General features: G+C 49.4%; 1 protein-coding gene and 1 long non-coding RNA gene across 3 annotated transcripts in view; both read left to right on the forward strand.

Annotated features, from left to right (window-relative positions):
- The first annotated feature begins 1197 nt into the window (after positions 1-1197).
- FAM124B (family with sequence similarity 124 member B) overlaps positions 1198-15608 on the forward strand; it is a 67403-nt gene continuing 52992 nt past the window's right edge. Inside the window, exons 1-2 of one of the 2 annotated variants that reach the window (XM_042878070.1) lie at positions 1211-2450; positions 3420-4931. In XM_042878070.1, the coding sequence (XP_042734004.1) occupies positions 1725-2450; positions 3420-3950 (1257 nt within the window). In that variant the 5' untranslated portion in view covers positions 1211-1724 and the 3' untranslated portion in view covers positions 3951-4931. Of the gene's footprint in view, positions 2451-3419; positions 4932-15608 lie in introns of those variants that run through there. The other variant, XM_042878071.1, reaches the window with a different exon arrangement.
- Positions 5136-14778, forward strand: LOC122183776. Its single transcript, XR_006180359.1, has 3 exons — positions 5136-5206; positions 5497-5647; positions 14694-14778. It is a non-coding gene; the product is annotated as an uncharacterized LOC122183776 (long non-coding RNA).

A 15608-nucleotide genomic window follows, 5' to 3' on the forward strand; every position in this document is an offset into this window, starting at 1 on the left:
CTGTGGGCCCACCTGGAAACCAGATTGGCTCCCACCAGCTGTGCTGGGAGCTGGAGTGGGACTTGCTGTCTGCAGCATTCCTGAGCTGCCCTCATCCCAGCTCACAGCCCTCACTCTGTGGCTGCCCTGTGAGCATTCATATTACAGGCACTGCCATTTTCCCCCTGCACTGCTGCTGCCCTGCAGAACAGTCAGGCCGATGTGATGTGAGCAGGGAAATGGGGGTGAAAGAGCAGTGCAAGTCTGGTGATTGATGGGACTGCATTGGGCACACAGTGCTAGGAAATGCCTGGGGAAGCAAGCAGCTTGCCCTGCAGCAGATTGGGATCCCACCACGTGAGCACAGAGGTAGAGCTGGTGATGTCCATCCTGTCATTCCTGCTCTCCATAGTTTCCTGCCCTGTCACCTCGCGGTGTCCCCACGAGGTACCCACAGGGCTGGTGCCACCTGGCCACACAGGTGTCCCTGCCTGCACTGCCATGGACAGTGATCACCTTGCTGCCCACTCCCAGCTCAGTCCTGACAAGCTCTGAGATTTGGTTTTCCTTGCACAAGCAGAATTCCCATTTTTTTCACCCGCAGGAAGGCTGCCTGCCTCTTTGCATTCTTCGCTGCAGCAAAGAGTTGATGAATCACTTCCTTTTTCTATGTTTTAGTAATACTCTGTGTTGTTCAGTGCTCATTTACAGCATTTAATGTTTTGAACACTCGTAGCCCTCACTCTTCCTGTGATTGTCCAGTGGTTGGATATTTTTGTCTCTGTCCCAGCAGTTACTACTTGTTGGAAGTGCTGCAGGTAGCTTTGTCTGTGTCAGTACAAGCTGAACTTTTAAGTTCTTACTGTACTTTGGTCTCATGACTGTATTTCTATAACTGAGTGCAATCTTTAAATAAAAGAAATGTGAAGCACGGATCCTTGTACCATTAGACCCTGGAGATCTTCTTCAGGTACACATAAAGCTAGGGCTGTATTTAATTTCCAAAAAAAAAAAAAAAGGGGGGTCTGAGGGGAATAGTCCAAGTTCAGCATTCTAAATAGCAGACCCTTCCACACACTGGGATTTCTGCACAGCAAGTTGCTGCCCCACGAGGTGCACAGCCCTGAGCCTGGGATTCTCCTGCAGTGCCTGGAGCCAATTCATATGGGCCTTCATTGTTATCTCTCCCGTTCACACGGGTTTTTTTTCCCTTTGTTAGTCTGCTTTCCTTCCTTGTTTTTAAATAATAGCTTATCTGTGTGCCCCAGAAGGGTGTGACTCGGGGAGATCAGCAAACTGAAGTGCAGGAACACACGCTGAGGTTTTCACACAGGCAAGAATCAGGAGATGTATGCCTGTGGGAGAGTGACTGCACTCCTGCTTCAGCCCTCCACCACCCTGCTCCAGGTGGGACAGAGCCACTGCAGCACAGCAGTGCTTCAACACCTCGGCTGTGTGCACCCGGTGACCAGATCTGGGTCATGCTGCTGGGTCAGATGTGCATCTGCATCTGAGCTCTGATGTGACGTGAGCAAACTGGGGCTGGTCCTGTCGCGCCATGGCACACTTTCCAGCCTCATGCACATGTGTGCAATCCTGTCACCTCACTGGGTTGTTGCAAAGCTTCTGAGTGATCGTCTTCTTTCTCTGCCTCAGTGCAGTGCCTGCATTGCTGCCACTCCAAACACTGCAGGAGGAAACTCCTATTTTTGCTTTGGTTTTGTTTGTTGAAGAGAAGCTTTGTGATGGGTGACAGAGCAGAGCCTCTGATGACCGTGCATCTTCTCGCCAACTCAGGATACTCGGCGTTTCTGCAGCAAGCTCTGGATCGGCTCATGGAGTGGATCTGCCCAGATGTTCGACTTTTCTTTGTGTCTGAGCGAGTTGCTCCACTGAAATACTATGAGAGGTACCAAAGGAGAAACTGCAGCTTTCCTGGGATATCTGTCTTCCTTTTTCTGCAGGAGGACCTGGGAGAAGAGCGGATTCTCCAGGTCCAGGATCTCCTCCAGCACCCACCCTGGCACTACCAGCGTGTCCCAACCTGGCCACGAAGTCATCCCCACACACCAGCTCCCCAGGACTTCTATGGCCTGGATGATCAGATGCCTGTGTGGGGCATCCGGCGGGTGGGCTGCAGCCCTGAAATCCTGCGTGTGACCCTCTACTGCAGCTTTGATAACTATGATGATGCAGTAGGGCTATATGAGATGATCCTACGGAAAGAAGCAACCCTCCGGAAAAGCAATTTCTGTGTCTTCGTGCTATATGCCACTAAAACTATTGCTGTCCAGCTCTGCCTGAAGCAGCTGCCCATTGGGATGGCTGCTGAGCCCAAGGAGTCATCACTTTTGCAGTTCAAGGTGCAAGAAATGGGGCAGCTGGTGCCTCTCCTGCCCAATCCGTGCATTCCTATCAGCAGGACCAGGTGGCAAACACAAGACTATGAAGGAAATAAAATTCTGCTTCAGGTATGTGTGTGCATGGTGCTTGCAGACAAGATGCCTTTTTTTTTCTTTTTTTTTTTTTTTATTCCAGCAAAGAGCAGGACTGATTCAAAATGGAAATTAAGGCTTTGCTTGTCCATATTTTGTTTTTAATTCATGAACTCAGCAATCACCTTCCAGTGCTATGATGTCATTGATAAATGTGAGCACAGATCCTTAGAATGCTTCCATATTGCTAGTGCCTGAAGTAGAAACTATTAGTACTTTTTTTTTGAGCCACTGAATTCGCCTTTTCCCTTTCCTGCCTAAATCAGATGATAGTAGTAGCCTGTTCTCTTTCTGATGTGACCTTATAAATGCTTCTGAAAGCCGAGTTTTAGCACTGTACCATCCCAAACCAGGTGTTTTGCAAGTACAGAGCTGATGCAACATCACCTACAGTAGTTTTGTAATTGCAGTTGGGTAAAAGGGCTAAATAAATGCCATGGGAAAGTCATCTCCTTTCTGCTGTGGTGCGCAGAGTGTGTGAGCAGAAATCGAACTGGACAAAGACGGTGCCTTGGTGGTGGTGCTCACTGTGCTATACATGGAGCAGAGGGAAGTTCAGCTGTGTGCTCTTTGCTTTGTAACAACTCCACTGGCCTCTTGGGTTGCTATTTGGATATTTTTATTATTATTTGGATATTTACATTATTTAAACATGTCCTGTTTTCTTTATTTCCCTTTCTTGGTGAGATCATTATTACAAATCAGCCTGCCTATTCTGTTTGGCCTACTTTTGTGCTGCTCTGCCTGCACACCCCTCTCCAGGACAGCCTCAGCATGTGCCTCCCACCAGTTCAGTGTCACCCATGGACCTGTTCAGGGATGGCTGGAGTCCTGAGTGCTTTCAGTGGCTCCAAGTGCCTCCCATCGCAGGGGGCTCAGAGTGCTGTTGCCTGAGTAAAGCTAGCACCGTGTTTTAAGGGAGTTCTCTCTACATTTCCTCAACAGGTTCAGAACAGCTCCAAACAGAATGAAACAAACACTGGGCTTCCCAACCGGCGCAGTGCTGTTGGTGTTGAAGGACTGCCGCGCAGCCCCAGCGCAGCTCCTCTCCCCATCGCTCTGCGCAGCGCTGAGCAGGGAGGCCAGCAGGCCTGGGCCTCGAGGGGCAGAGTGACATCCGTGCCAGGCCAGGCCTTCCTCGGCTCTTCCTGGGGTGCCGCAGTGCCCTCCCACCATGTGCTCACAAGCAGCAGGCAGCAGGAGGGCTGGCCGTGCCGGCTGGCAGCAGAAACCAATGTGGACACGGGGCTGGCTGTGGGCAGAACTGCGGGCTGTCGCTGCTCGCTGCAGCACGGCCTTCTGCAGCCATGGGTGCTGGGCACGGCCTGCACTGCCCTGCACTGTGCGCAGCTGCCATCTTCTGTGGCCAACAGGAGGAAAGGAGCGGGGCACGGGGCTCTGGGCTCCCACGTGCAAACATGGAGAGCCAGCCCTGGAACCAGGCCCGAGGAGGAAGAGGAGGAGTTCTTCATATGACTGGAAACAAGTGCGAGGCAGGCTCCTCATTTCTCAGTCATACTGACTTTGTCTGGAAGCACAGGGGCCAGGCTGCGTTAGGCTGTGCGCAGGGCGATGGAAACCTTTGCTGGGTCTGAAACAACAGAAGATGAAAGGCTGCGGGCTCAGAGGGACTGCTGAAGGGCAAGCAAGGCAGGAGAAATGGAGCCATGCAGGAGCAAGGACGCTGAAATGATATGTGCTGCTGCTTGCGGGGTGCATGCAGTGTGTGACTGCTTTCTGCTTCTTTCACTGGACACACAAACTTATACCCACTTTTCCTATAATCTATAAAGGCAGTGCCAGAGAGAGGTTTGGTGAGCTGGGAGGGCAGCGCAGCAGAGCAGAGTGGCTGTGCTGTGGGGCTGAGGAGAACAGGTGTGAAAGCCTGGGGGCACCAGTCTGGCTGTGGGTGTGGAGGGGCAGTGATGAAAGGGGAGTGGGATTCCTGGGACAAGTGGCTTTGAACAGGCCTTTCAGTATGACCAATGTGTGGATGGATGGGAGCCCTGCTCTGAGTGTGGGCACAGGGCTCTGTGGGGCCAGAACTACAGCACTGGCAGGCACCACAAAATGCCATCCCTGGCTCATGCTGCTGCAGTCACTGGCTGTGCCAGGGCCCTGGCCTCCTGCTGCGGGAGCAGCTGGTGAGCTTGGCTCCTTTGGGAAGGCAGTCCTGAGTGCACTCCTCTGTCCTGAATCGTCGGTTGGTGTCTCTACAGACTCAGGGTCCGCGGAGACGTGGCACTGAGGGGCACGGTGGGGATGGACTGCCAATTGGACTAGATGATCTTAGAAGTCTTTTCCAAACTTAATGATTCTGAGAACGCGGCAGCTGCTGTCTGCACGCTCCTGGTGCGGCTGCCCAGTGCTCCTGCACCCCGAGCATCGCCCGTCCTTGTCCCGTGGCGGCGACCCGGGCACAGCCGGACCTCGGAGCGGCTGGGCGGGTCAGGAGCCCCTCGCTGAAGCCCGCGGCGGGGGGGCAGCAGCAGCAGCAGCAGCAGCGCGGCGGTGCGGGGCGGCAGCTCCTCCTGGTGCCCGCCCGCGGCCCTGCAGCGCTGCCGGCCCGACCCCTCCCGCCGCAGCGGGGGCTGCTGTCCTCTCCTCCTTCCCCGCTGGAGCCGCGCGCTACACGGCAATAAAAGAGGTGATAATGACAAACGGAGCCGGTCTGTTCCTCATTCGTTCGTTCACCCAGATGACAAGCTATCTCGGCAGTTGAGATCTGTCATGTAAGTGACGGGGAAAGCAGAGACCTTCGGAACGCGTCTCACCGGTTAGATGGCAGCCTCGAGTGCTGATGTGCTGTAACTTCGTATGCATTTGCTACATGGTAGTGCTGAGTGTACAGGAAGTTTAAGACGAGGCACCAACGTGATGGCTAGAGATTTTTTTCAAAAAAGTGCCTAGCTAGACCAACTTTTCTGTTGGTGCAGAAAAAATAAAAGTAAATCATTAGTTTTAACTGGGAGTAATTTAACTCCAAAAGTGAAAACCGTAACTTCTCCCTTTTTGTCCGTAGCCAAGGAGCAGCAGGTCGCCCTCAGGCTGTCGGGGACTGATTCCATCCATGCTGATGGGGATGAGGCCGTGCAGTATGAGGGAGTGCTGTTCTGTAATGATGAAGAACGGAAGCTCCTGCTGGAAGCCAAGCAATGTGAAGGAGCTGCCTGGTAAGGGGAAGCAGCTGCTGGCAGGGCCCTATGGCACACTCTGGATGGGACACACGTGCTTTCCCTGTGCGGTGAGAGACAGTGTTTGGCCCTTCCTGGTAGATTTGCCCTCTGCTTGCACTTCAGGCCCATCCCAGCTCTCTGTCCCTCCCTGCAGCCAAGGGCACGAGGTACCTGGGCACAGGGATGGCAAAGGAGCATGTATGCCTCGTCTGGTACTGAGCTTCCCAGCCTTAAGGTGCTCCTGAAGAGGACGGATGTGCAGGAAGGACTCAAAAGGAGTACGATGCGCTTTCATTCTGCAGTCTCAGTATTAAGAGGTTTATCCTCACACTGGCTGTCAGTGCTTTGCAGCTCTCATCAGCCACATATGTGGCAGGCTCCCTGCAGTGCCACCAGGCTCCCTAAGCATTACACAGGAGCTTTGCTTTTGGTCAGTTAAGCTTGATGCCCTGTGTTTTTAGTGCCTCTTTGAAATGAAGTGTAGGAGGTCTTTACTTCCCCCCATATACAACTATTCCAACAGAATAACAAAACACTCATGTAGCAAAGCTATTTTTTTCCACTGCCGTGAGGTCAGTTTCAGTATGTGTGCAGAATGCACCTGATCAGCCCAGGACTGAGAGCTCAGTTGCACTATGTGTTGGAGGAGAGGCAGGGCTCACAGCTGGGTTGGGTGCTGAGCAGGAAGGGTTGGTGCATTGGGCAGTGGTCAGCATGGGGCTGGGCACCCAGCAGGAGGCAGTGGCACCTTCGGTGACCTTCATTTCCTCCTCCAACACACTGCTTCCTCTGTCAAACCTGCATTGCAGTTTGCTGTGCTGCTCTTTTTGATGTTTAATTCTGATAATTTGAAGGGGGCTTTGAGAGGGCTCCATCTCCCACAGAGCACTGGCATTAATATTCCGGTGCAGAATCTCAGTTCTGCTGATTGCAGGCAAGGGCAGATCCGATTTCTATTAGTGTGAATTAATATTCCTGAAGAGTCTCCAAATCTTTCTTCTCCCCTGCCACCCTCCCCAGGCACTGGCAGCCCGACTGTGCTGGGAGGTGATTAGATTTGTAAATGCGTTCCTGCAGGCACTTGGTGACACTGGGAGTTGTCTCATCTTGCTTGTGCAGCTGAAATGGTGACAGCCCCACTTCCCTAATTGGAATCGTCTCGAATCTCATCTTGGCATCGGAGCGTTGTGCTGAGCAGGCAGGAGCAGGTTGGCTCAGCTGTTGCAGTTGGTACCAGGCAGATGCTTGTCTCCCAGACCTGGAGGTGGGCCCAGATGGGTCCCAGCAAGCGACGGGGGCAGGAATGAGCCCTGCTCAGCAGCATTCTCTGCCAAATGGCAGAGGTAGTGGGGCAACCCAGAGGGGCAGTTCTGAGGGCTGGGGTGCCTGATGCAGCCATAGAGTCCCCAGGCTCCTCCACACTTACTGTGCTAAAAACTGGAGTGAACATATATCGGAGTTAAAGCAGCCAGGCCATGATAACTGTTATCCTTGCTTTCTCCTTGCACTTGTCTCCTGCCTTCCTCAGCTACACTGTGCAGAACATGGGCTACGTGCCTCCTGGCCATGGCTAGAGAGGGTCTGAGCCATCTTGTTCCCTTGTTACTCTTTGGATGCATGCTTGGAGTGGAAGGGTGGTTTTTGTTTTTGCTTTTGATTTACCAGAATTGGCTTAAAACACCCCCGGGATTCTCAGTTCAAACAAACAAAGGAGATTACGCTCAAGGAACCTCCCAGGATGATACAAGCAATGTGATACCAGTGGGCACAAAGGGAGCGTGTTTTAGCCAACCCGGAAGCTGGAAGCTTTGTTTTCAGTCTGGCAGTGGGTACAAGCAAGCACATTTTGGTTGCGTTTCTCTTCCTCCCACATTTGTTGGTCATGTTAGGTTGACACATCTTCAAAGAGTAACCACATGTATTAGTAATGGCACAAAGAGCTGCTTCCTTCAGACCGGGCTTTGGGGAAAACCAATAATGGTCTCTGAGATGGGGGAGGGAGGAAGTAAATGAGCATTAGGAAACCTTGTCTTGTGGGTTGAACACGGAATTTCTCTGTGTCTGTACCCTCTTTCCCAGGGCTTCCCAACACACTGGGTACACTGTACTTTCCCAGAGGAAGGTGGCAGCTGGAAGGCGGCCAGCAGCTCGCTGGGACCACCAGAAATGTTGCAGTGGGTTAGATGCAGAGAGCCAGTGCCTGGGCCCTGCTGAAGGGACTCTGGCCAGCAGCTGGTGTCACCCACAGGCCTGTGGTGTCATGCAGAGAGGGCACTGAGCTCCCTCCTAGCCTGTATCAGTTCCCCAAAGCCCCTGCTCTGGTTTTAACCAGGCTGAGGGTTTTTCTGGGATGGGGGTAGAAATTAGTTGACAATTTTGCTGTGGTTTTTCATCTTGATTTAATTCAGAACTACTGGGCTTTGTGGAGGGAATAGCTGATTGCAGGAATGCATCGTACTGATGCTTACCAGATACTTTTTTAGATGGGAAAATCTTTCTGTGTCACGAGAAAGTTTGCAAATGTTAGTGTTCTTGTAAATCAGAGTGAAACCAGATTTCAAGAGGTTTCAGTTTCTCCCAAATGTTGGGTTTTGGCCACCTCCAGCCCTCTGGCAGCTGACTAGGGCTGCTGAGTGACCTCCCACCACGGCACACGGCACAAGGTGTTGAAAAACCTGAGGCAAGATGTGGTACCAAGCCAAGTACTTTATACTGAGGAAGAGCAAAGCTTTTTTTTCTTGTAGCCTTATTTAGTTTTTATATTATGTCTTAGTGGAGACTTTTCTTTCCGTTTCATTGTTTAAGCCCGGTAACAACCACTGTTGTGTTTGCAAGATTTATGTGATGACAGCCTGAGTGCCTCCCCAGCATTTTGTTTCTTCCTGTGCCAGAGTGCTGGCTTAGTCTGCATCCAGCAGCACCTAGGGCTTGCTCTCCCATGCTCTGCTCAGCACATCCCACCTTGCACTATGCTTGCAAAGATGTGAATGGAGAAGGACTGGTAAAACACATTTTTCCATCTTGCAGATTGCACTTGCGCTGCTTATCTGGCTGCTTGATCCATGAGAATGTGTCTCAGAGCATCTGGAAGCATGTGGATAGCTTCCATCCCCTCCCAGAGACTTGAGGGTCCTGGCTGCATGCAGGAGGACGGGAGATTTGGAGCCGTGGCCGCTCCGCATGGCAACATGCCTGTGAGGTTTGCTGTGCTTGGATAGAGCAGAACTGTGCAAAAACAGAACAAGATGGGATTTTTCCAGGTTTACTTTGAGCTTTAACTTGTTCCAAGTATAACATTGAGAGCTTACCACTTCTTTTGTTTTCCATGCTCTGCTGTGCTGTGTGCAGCAGCAGTCACAAGAGTCAGACCATCATCAAAGCCTAGTTTTGAGCTGTGTGTGTGAAGGAAGCTACAGTGACAATGAAAACGCTCACAGGGTATTGCCATGCTAAGGCTGTGTGCAGGTTTGGCACCACTTCTCCCCTTGCACACACTGCAGTGATCTTGGAGCTCAATGGGTGAAGGTGGGAGAAGGGCCACTTGTGGCAGCCATGGTGCATGGGGCCAGTGGGATTCATGTCTGTATTTCTCTGTTGCTGTTCTGGGTGGAACTTGTGTGAATAAACCTATTGTGGTTTTAAGTTAACGTGCAGTTATAGAAGGAAGATTATTTGAGTGTTTGCTCTGTGTGTTTCTCCTTTGTCTTTTGTCTTGCTTGACTGATACACAGCAATGCTCTCTGGCAACCTCAACAACCCGTCTACTCTCATTAGCACTCCAGCATGTGTTTTTACTTTATGGAGGGCTGCACGGTGTTGCAGACGGTAATGGGAAAAGAGGTGATGTGGGCATGTGGCAACCATTCTAACATTGACAACATCTATGCATTTTTAAAAAGCCAGAGTTGTCACACATTTTGTTCTGAAAGCCATTTGTCTGTAATCTTCAACTACAGTAATAATCATCATCATCATCCTGCTAGTGCAGAGGATGTGTGGGAGAAACAGGCCGCCTTGAAAATCTCCTCCGAGCCCGTGCCAAGCCTGAAGCAATCTTTTTTTCGTGACGGAAGGCCGTTCTCAGGGCGGTGGGTAGCAGCCCAGCTGTGGCGTGTCTGGAGCGCTCTGGAGCAGCATGGCTCCGCTGCATCCTTTCGTCAAGCGTGTAGGAGGCGGCGTGGTTGTTTCTCCAGAAATGGGGAAATGGAGCCCTGGCTGCACTGCGATGTCCTCTGAGTCAGCAGGGCGGCCCTGTGCCCTCGCAGCCCGCTGCGTGGAGCAGCAGTGCCGCATGGCAGCCCCTGGGACGCAGTGCAGCCACAGAAAATGGATGGGCCTGTCAGAGCTGTGCTGTGTGCTTATGGCTGAGGAGGTGCTCTGGGCACGGGGCTTGTCACTGCTGCAGAAAATTGCCCTGTAGGGAGTCGTTTCTTGTGCTGCTTCTTAGCCTGATAGCCTGTAGTAGGATTGAGTTTTGGAAGCTGCTTGAAAATCAGTTCTTTTGAGTTTAAAAATTCAGCCAGGTGTGGTCGGTTGAGTCATTTTTCTGTCTCCTCGTGCTTCATAGACATTTCAGCAGCGTATGTCATCACAAGCATAAGGAACGAAGTGATCTAAAACTCTGCACCAAGCAGGGGAATAGTATTATTCTAGTTTTATTCTGAGGGAGATGGAAATAAGGGGGTTCGATACAGCTTGTCCAACATCACATGGAGGATCTCTTTTACAAAAAACAGATCTCTCATCTCTTAATCTGAGGCATTAGCTGTGACAACATCCTTCTTCCTCAACATCCCTTCATACGTGCAGTAACTTTGCACTAACGGTTTGTTTTTATTGGGCATGGCCTTGAGAAGTGATTTCTTTGAGCTGTGGCCAACTCACTCATTGGCTTTTGTTCAGCAGTAATGAGATGGCTTAACATAAATTCAGGAGCATGCCAGGGCTTTGCACCTGAACAGGCATCCAGAGTCTGAACTCTATGTCCAACACTTAGAAAAACATCCCTTGATATTGTTTGGAGAGAATCAATGAGGAAGAGGAGGAATGCAGATGTGTGACACGTGCTTGGGCCTGATTCTTTCTTGTGTTACGCTGTATCATGGCTCCCTGGTTCAGTCTGCATCTTTTCTGTCAGAGAGGTGGGGAGGAGGAGATGCGGCCTCATGTCAGCAGCACGGGGCAATGAGAGTGCCAGGAACTTCCCTGCCACCCAGCAGCTGTGTTGCTGTGACTGAACTTGATTGCTGTTTGCAATAGCTTTCTCTTTCGGTCACAGATCAGGCAGTTTTGGCTTGGTTTTAATTATCCTCTGACCTCCTTGCTGCTAGTTCTCTTCTGCACTTGCTGTGTTGCAGTCATTTTGCTCTGGGCTGTACTATATTCTGGGAAAAACTAGGACAAGCTCTTTGGTGCCTTTGGTAGATGTTATGCCTGGAAGGTGGCCCAGTGCTGTAAGAAATGCTCCTGACTGAGTAAGAGAAGCCAAGAAATAAAAAGTTAGGATAGCATTCCAGTTAAAACATGGGAGTACCTCTTGCCATTTCAGAGTGGCTTAGCCTATGTCATCACAGCACTGAAAGGAAGGAGGACCCGGGTGCCGCAGCTCCCAGAAGACTGTTGATCATATAAACAGCAACTGAAGAGTTTCCATCAATAGCCTAGAACAACACCTTCACCTTCTGCCTGTGTGTGCAGTGCAGGGGAGCACAGCCCCACACGGCATGCCCAGCGCTCTTGTTGCTGTGGGTGCTGCTCTCAAGAGGTGGTTCTTCTGCTGTGCGTTTGTCAAGTTCCTCCTTTAACAAGGCTCTGGCCTGATGGAACTATTGCTGTGTAAAGGGTGAATATTGAAGTGTTATCATTTAGTCCTGAACAGGCACAAACTCGCTGTTTTTCATCCCTGCTGGATTTGCCATCCCTACTGAGTTATTCTTAGAATGTTGTTGCATAAAAGCCTAGCTTGTTAGCGTGGCTTCTTTTTTGTTGTATTTGTGCACTGAATCTAACCTATGGACAGTGGTGAGCGTCATACTGACTTGTGAAAATGCTCCTAATTCTTTGTCTTGTGCCTTTCTAAATGAAGCAGTCTCTGAAGTGTTTATCTGCAGGCATAAAAGCCCCTATAAATTGATGTATATTCCTAACTTTATAGGACTTGCATATTAATCTGCTTATTTTCCATCTGAACAAAGGGCCTCCGGAACCCACAAACATAGTCATAATTCTCTTGATCTGGTTTGCTACAAGGTTTTGCTTGACTACACAGATGTTTTCCATGTATTTGGCAAAAGAGGGGTCAAAGCCTGCATCTGGCCCACTATTTCTGGCAAAAACCCTGATATGTTTAATCCTTTTTGAACATGAATATTCTGAGAGCTCATTTGATTTATTAACCTGATTATTTTAATGTGGAGAAACAATGTGGAACAGTGACCTTTGTTCAGGAAAATACTTGTCCAAGTGTTTCTGCTCTGAATCCGTCAAAGCTCAATGCAGAGTGTGGGAAGGACTGGTTCAGGGTCACACTCAGGGTGGCAGGTAAGCCTCTTTGCAAGGCTCTTGAGCTCTGCACTGTCTGTAGCTGGGGAGTCCAAGCCCGGGCAGTACTGCATGAGGCTCTTCATACAGGTATGGGCTGAGCTCACCTGAAAATCACAACAGGGCATTTGCAGACTGGTTATTTGTAAGTATTGCTGAATGAGCAAGATGAGTTGGTTTTCAGGGGATGTTACACCATGCAGTTTTATTAAACACTCCTCTCCATCCCTCCAAAGAGCAGGAGATCATCTCTTCCTATGTGCTTTGGGAATGTGCAGTGACTAAGCATCAGTATTATCCCCGTTCTCCGGTGGGTATAACTAGCTGAGTGTCCCCAGTGTGTACTGAACTGGGTGCTGTACAGACGTGAGACAGATGGATGCCATCCTTGAGGGCTTTGCAATAGAAGTGTATTTCCTCAGTGAACGGCAGTGCTGCAGGATGAGTAACGCCCTTAACATTTTATATGGACCTTCTCAGTCTGTGTGACAGGGCTGCAGTCTGCATCGCTATTCCTCCCTTCCTATTACTCACAGATAAACTGACTAATTCACACATTTTTGGCCAATGGTTTTCAAAGTTGGCTGCCTAAAAGAAAGCATCTTTAACGAGAGTGGCTGGGTTTCAGAAGCTGCTGAGGAGCCACTGATGCCAAGCAGAGCCCAATTTACAATCATTGAGCCTAATTTTCTTTACATCTGTAAACCCTGGTAGCATTATTGCTGTAACTGGGGTTGGAAAGGTACCGGGCTCAGCCAATCCCGAGAGCAGTGCAGCAGCCAGGAGCAGGCCGGGCATGCACTGGATGCCCAGGGAGGTATCTGTGGGGGATGAGCACTGCTTTTGCAAGCTGGGTGTTGGAAAAGGAAACCATTGGAAACAATACTAAAGCCAATAAACAATCCTGTATGCAACAAACTTTTAAAACTCTCCATTTCGTAAGAAATAGCAATTGCTCGGGGCCAGTATCATAAATGCCCATCTCAGAGTGCTTCCCTCAACTCTGACCATGGCCAGATGTTTAGTCAAATCCTGTCAACCTTAGTTTCACAAGTTCAGGCTTATCCTGTGCTTGGGGCCAGAACCAAAGCTTGCTGGTGTGATGGAGGGCCTCCTTGGGATGCAGGGGATCTAGGTCAGGACTTCAGATGGTTCGTGTGAATATGGGAAAGCAGTTCTCAAACAACTCTCACTGTGTTTTGAGTGCTGTTCACTTTTGGGCTTTGAAAACGTGTCAGTGTAGACATCTGTGAAAATCAGTCTCTATGAGAGACACTGAGTGAAACCTGGGGATGAGGAAGGACACTTCTAAAGACTTGTGAAAAGCTGACTCACGCAACTTGTGTTACGTGTTGGATGCATTGCATTCTCCTCCTTTGCAGAGAAATATCAATGGGCAAAGAAGTCTCAAACTTTTTCATTCTGCATGTATGGCATGGATTGGACAGCAGTCATCCAGAAAGCAGAAACACTAGTGGCAGAGTCAGAACTCTTGTAGAGGATATAAATTTACCGTTCCATCTCATTCTTCTATCCTGGTGTGACTTTGTGACCTCAAGAAATCCCTTTTTATCATGAAAGCTGTCTCCAGAGTGAGCTCAGTGGGCCTGCAGGTAAATTGAGAGGGGCAGCAGGTCTCGTGGGCTTTCCTTCTAACTGCTGTCAGAGAAGTGTGAAGTCGATGGCACACAAACATGGCAGTAATGACTGTCTTTGTCTCCTAGTGACCATTAGTTATCACACTAGTAGTTGCTTCCAAAAATTCTTTCTTCAACAACAGTGTTGGTTGGGTGTTGGATGTCTATTCTGGCTGTAAGCAGCTCTGAAGGAGCCAGTTGGTAGTGAGACTGGGATTCATCTTGGTTACTGTGTGATCTTCTGAACAGCCAGGGCTGAGAAACCCTCAGCTGGATTGGGACCGAAGAGAGCTACAACTGGCACAGATGTTGCATTTCATGCCTCAGTTGCCTCTTAGTCAACTTACAGCAGCACAGTAGGATTGCCTTGGGGCTCTGAGCCTGTCAGGGAAATTTTTCTTCTAATCCATAAATGTAGGGCATCTGTCAGATTTATTTGATTTTCATGTATCTCATGGTGATAGTGTTGCTTCTTGTCCCTTTGACAACTGTCCAATGCTTAGGTACCTTCTTAGATGCTTCAGTGCAAAATCCAATGCATAAATTTATCCTGCAATAACTCCTCTAGTTCACATTCTTGTCTATAAAATCCTTAAATATTTCTACTTCAACCTACCCCCTTCTCCTGCCCACTCACATCTTTTACTTCCTGTTATAATAACACTCAGAAAAGTGAGTGGAGGCTTTTCTGTAGCTTCTGCAAGGTCTACATCTTGTTCATCTATCTAGGGAGTCCTTAAGCTCTTAAATATCACGCAGCTACATGAAACAGCACCTTAGATTGCTTCATTTTCTATTCGACTCTGATAGAGACAATTTTAGGGATAGGATGTATCTGCTTTTTTAACCCAGCTTGTGTTTCCCAGAATTGGCACCTTCATCATTACATCTCATTTCTGGTGCTGGAGAGCTGCATCCAGGAGCTCAAGCTGCGAAGTGGTAATAAAGCCCTCAACTATCTCGTGTGCTTCTTCATATAGATGAAAATGAACACAAAGAAGCTGGATGGTGTCTTAAGGTAAGCTAAGAAAAGACCTAGCGTGTGTACAAACAGCTGTCTGTTAGAGAACCTTGGGGTGGAGATCTTCATGGTGGAGGATGAATCACAGTCTTGTGGACTACCCAGTGTTCTTGTCTAAGAAAACAAGCAATTTGTTGCCAGCCTGGACAAAGAGTGACTTTTTGAGCAGAACTTGTTCCAAGCCAGTGATGACAGCATGTCTCATCCCAGGATGTTATAAGAAATCCTTCATTTGATTAAACTCTCTTAATAGACTGCCTACTCATCTGCTAAGAACAGAAATGAGAGTAAAGCCTTGTACCTTTTTTCCTGGTATCTCATATAACACTACTGGCACTACTGGCACTGCTGGCTTGCACCAGTGCATCCTAACTCTAAAACATAGAAGCAATGGGCTGTTGTTCTCTGTAATGCTAACAGGATCTAAAAGGCAGGTTATTGCATTCCTTGGTTTCTCTGTACCTCCCCAACCAGCCTCTTGGGCCCACTGGGCTGCACCAGTCAGTGGGAACTCAAGGTCTCTGGAGCTGTGGCATGGTGGTGATCCTGCCACCCTGACATCACTCAGCTGTGTTCCAGGCAGGGAAAGCCAACTTTGGTAGCATGAGGGGCCACGTGTGCTCTCAGGTGGTGGTTTAAGCCAGACTGAAATACCCATACTGCACAGTACTGATGCCTAGAGACAGCACAAATGAAAGAAGAGTCCATGTATTGGGTTTGTTGGCATGTGAATGTTCCTCTAGGCTGGCTAAAGCTGCCT

Source organism: Lagopus leucura, unplaced genomic scaffold (genome assembly GCF_019238085.1).
Source record: "Lagopus leucura isolate 7727_CA_CO unplaced genomic scaffold, USGS_WTPT01 Super-Scaffold_100021, whole genome shotgun sequence".
NCBI lineage: Eukaryota > Metazoa > Chordata > Aves > Galliformes > Phasianidae > Lagopus > Lagopus leucura.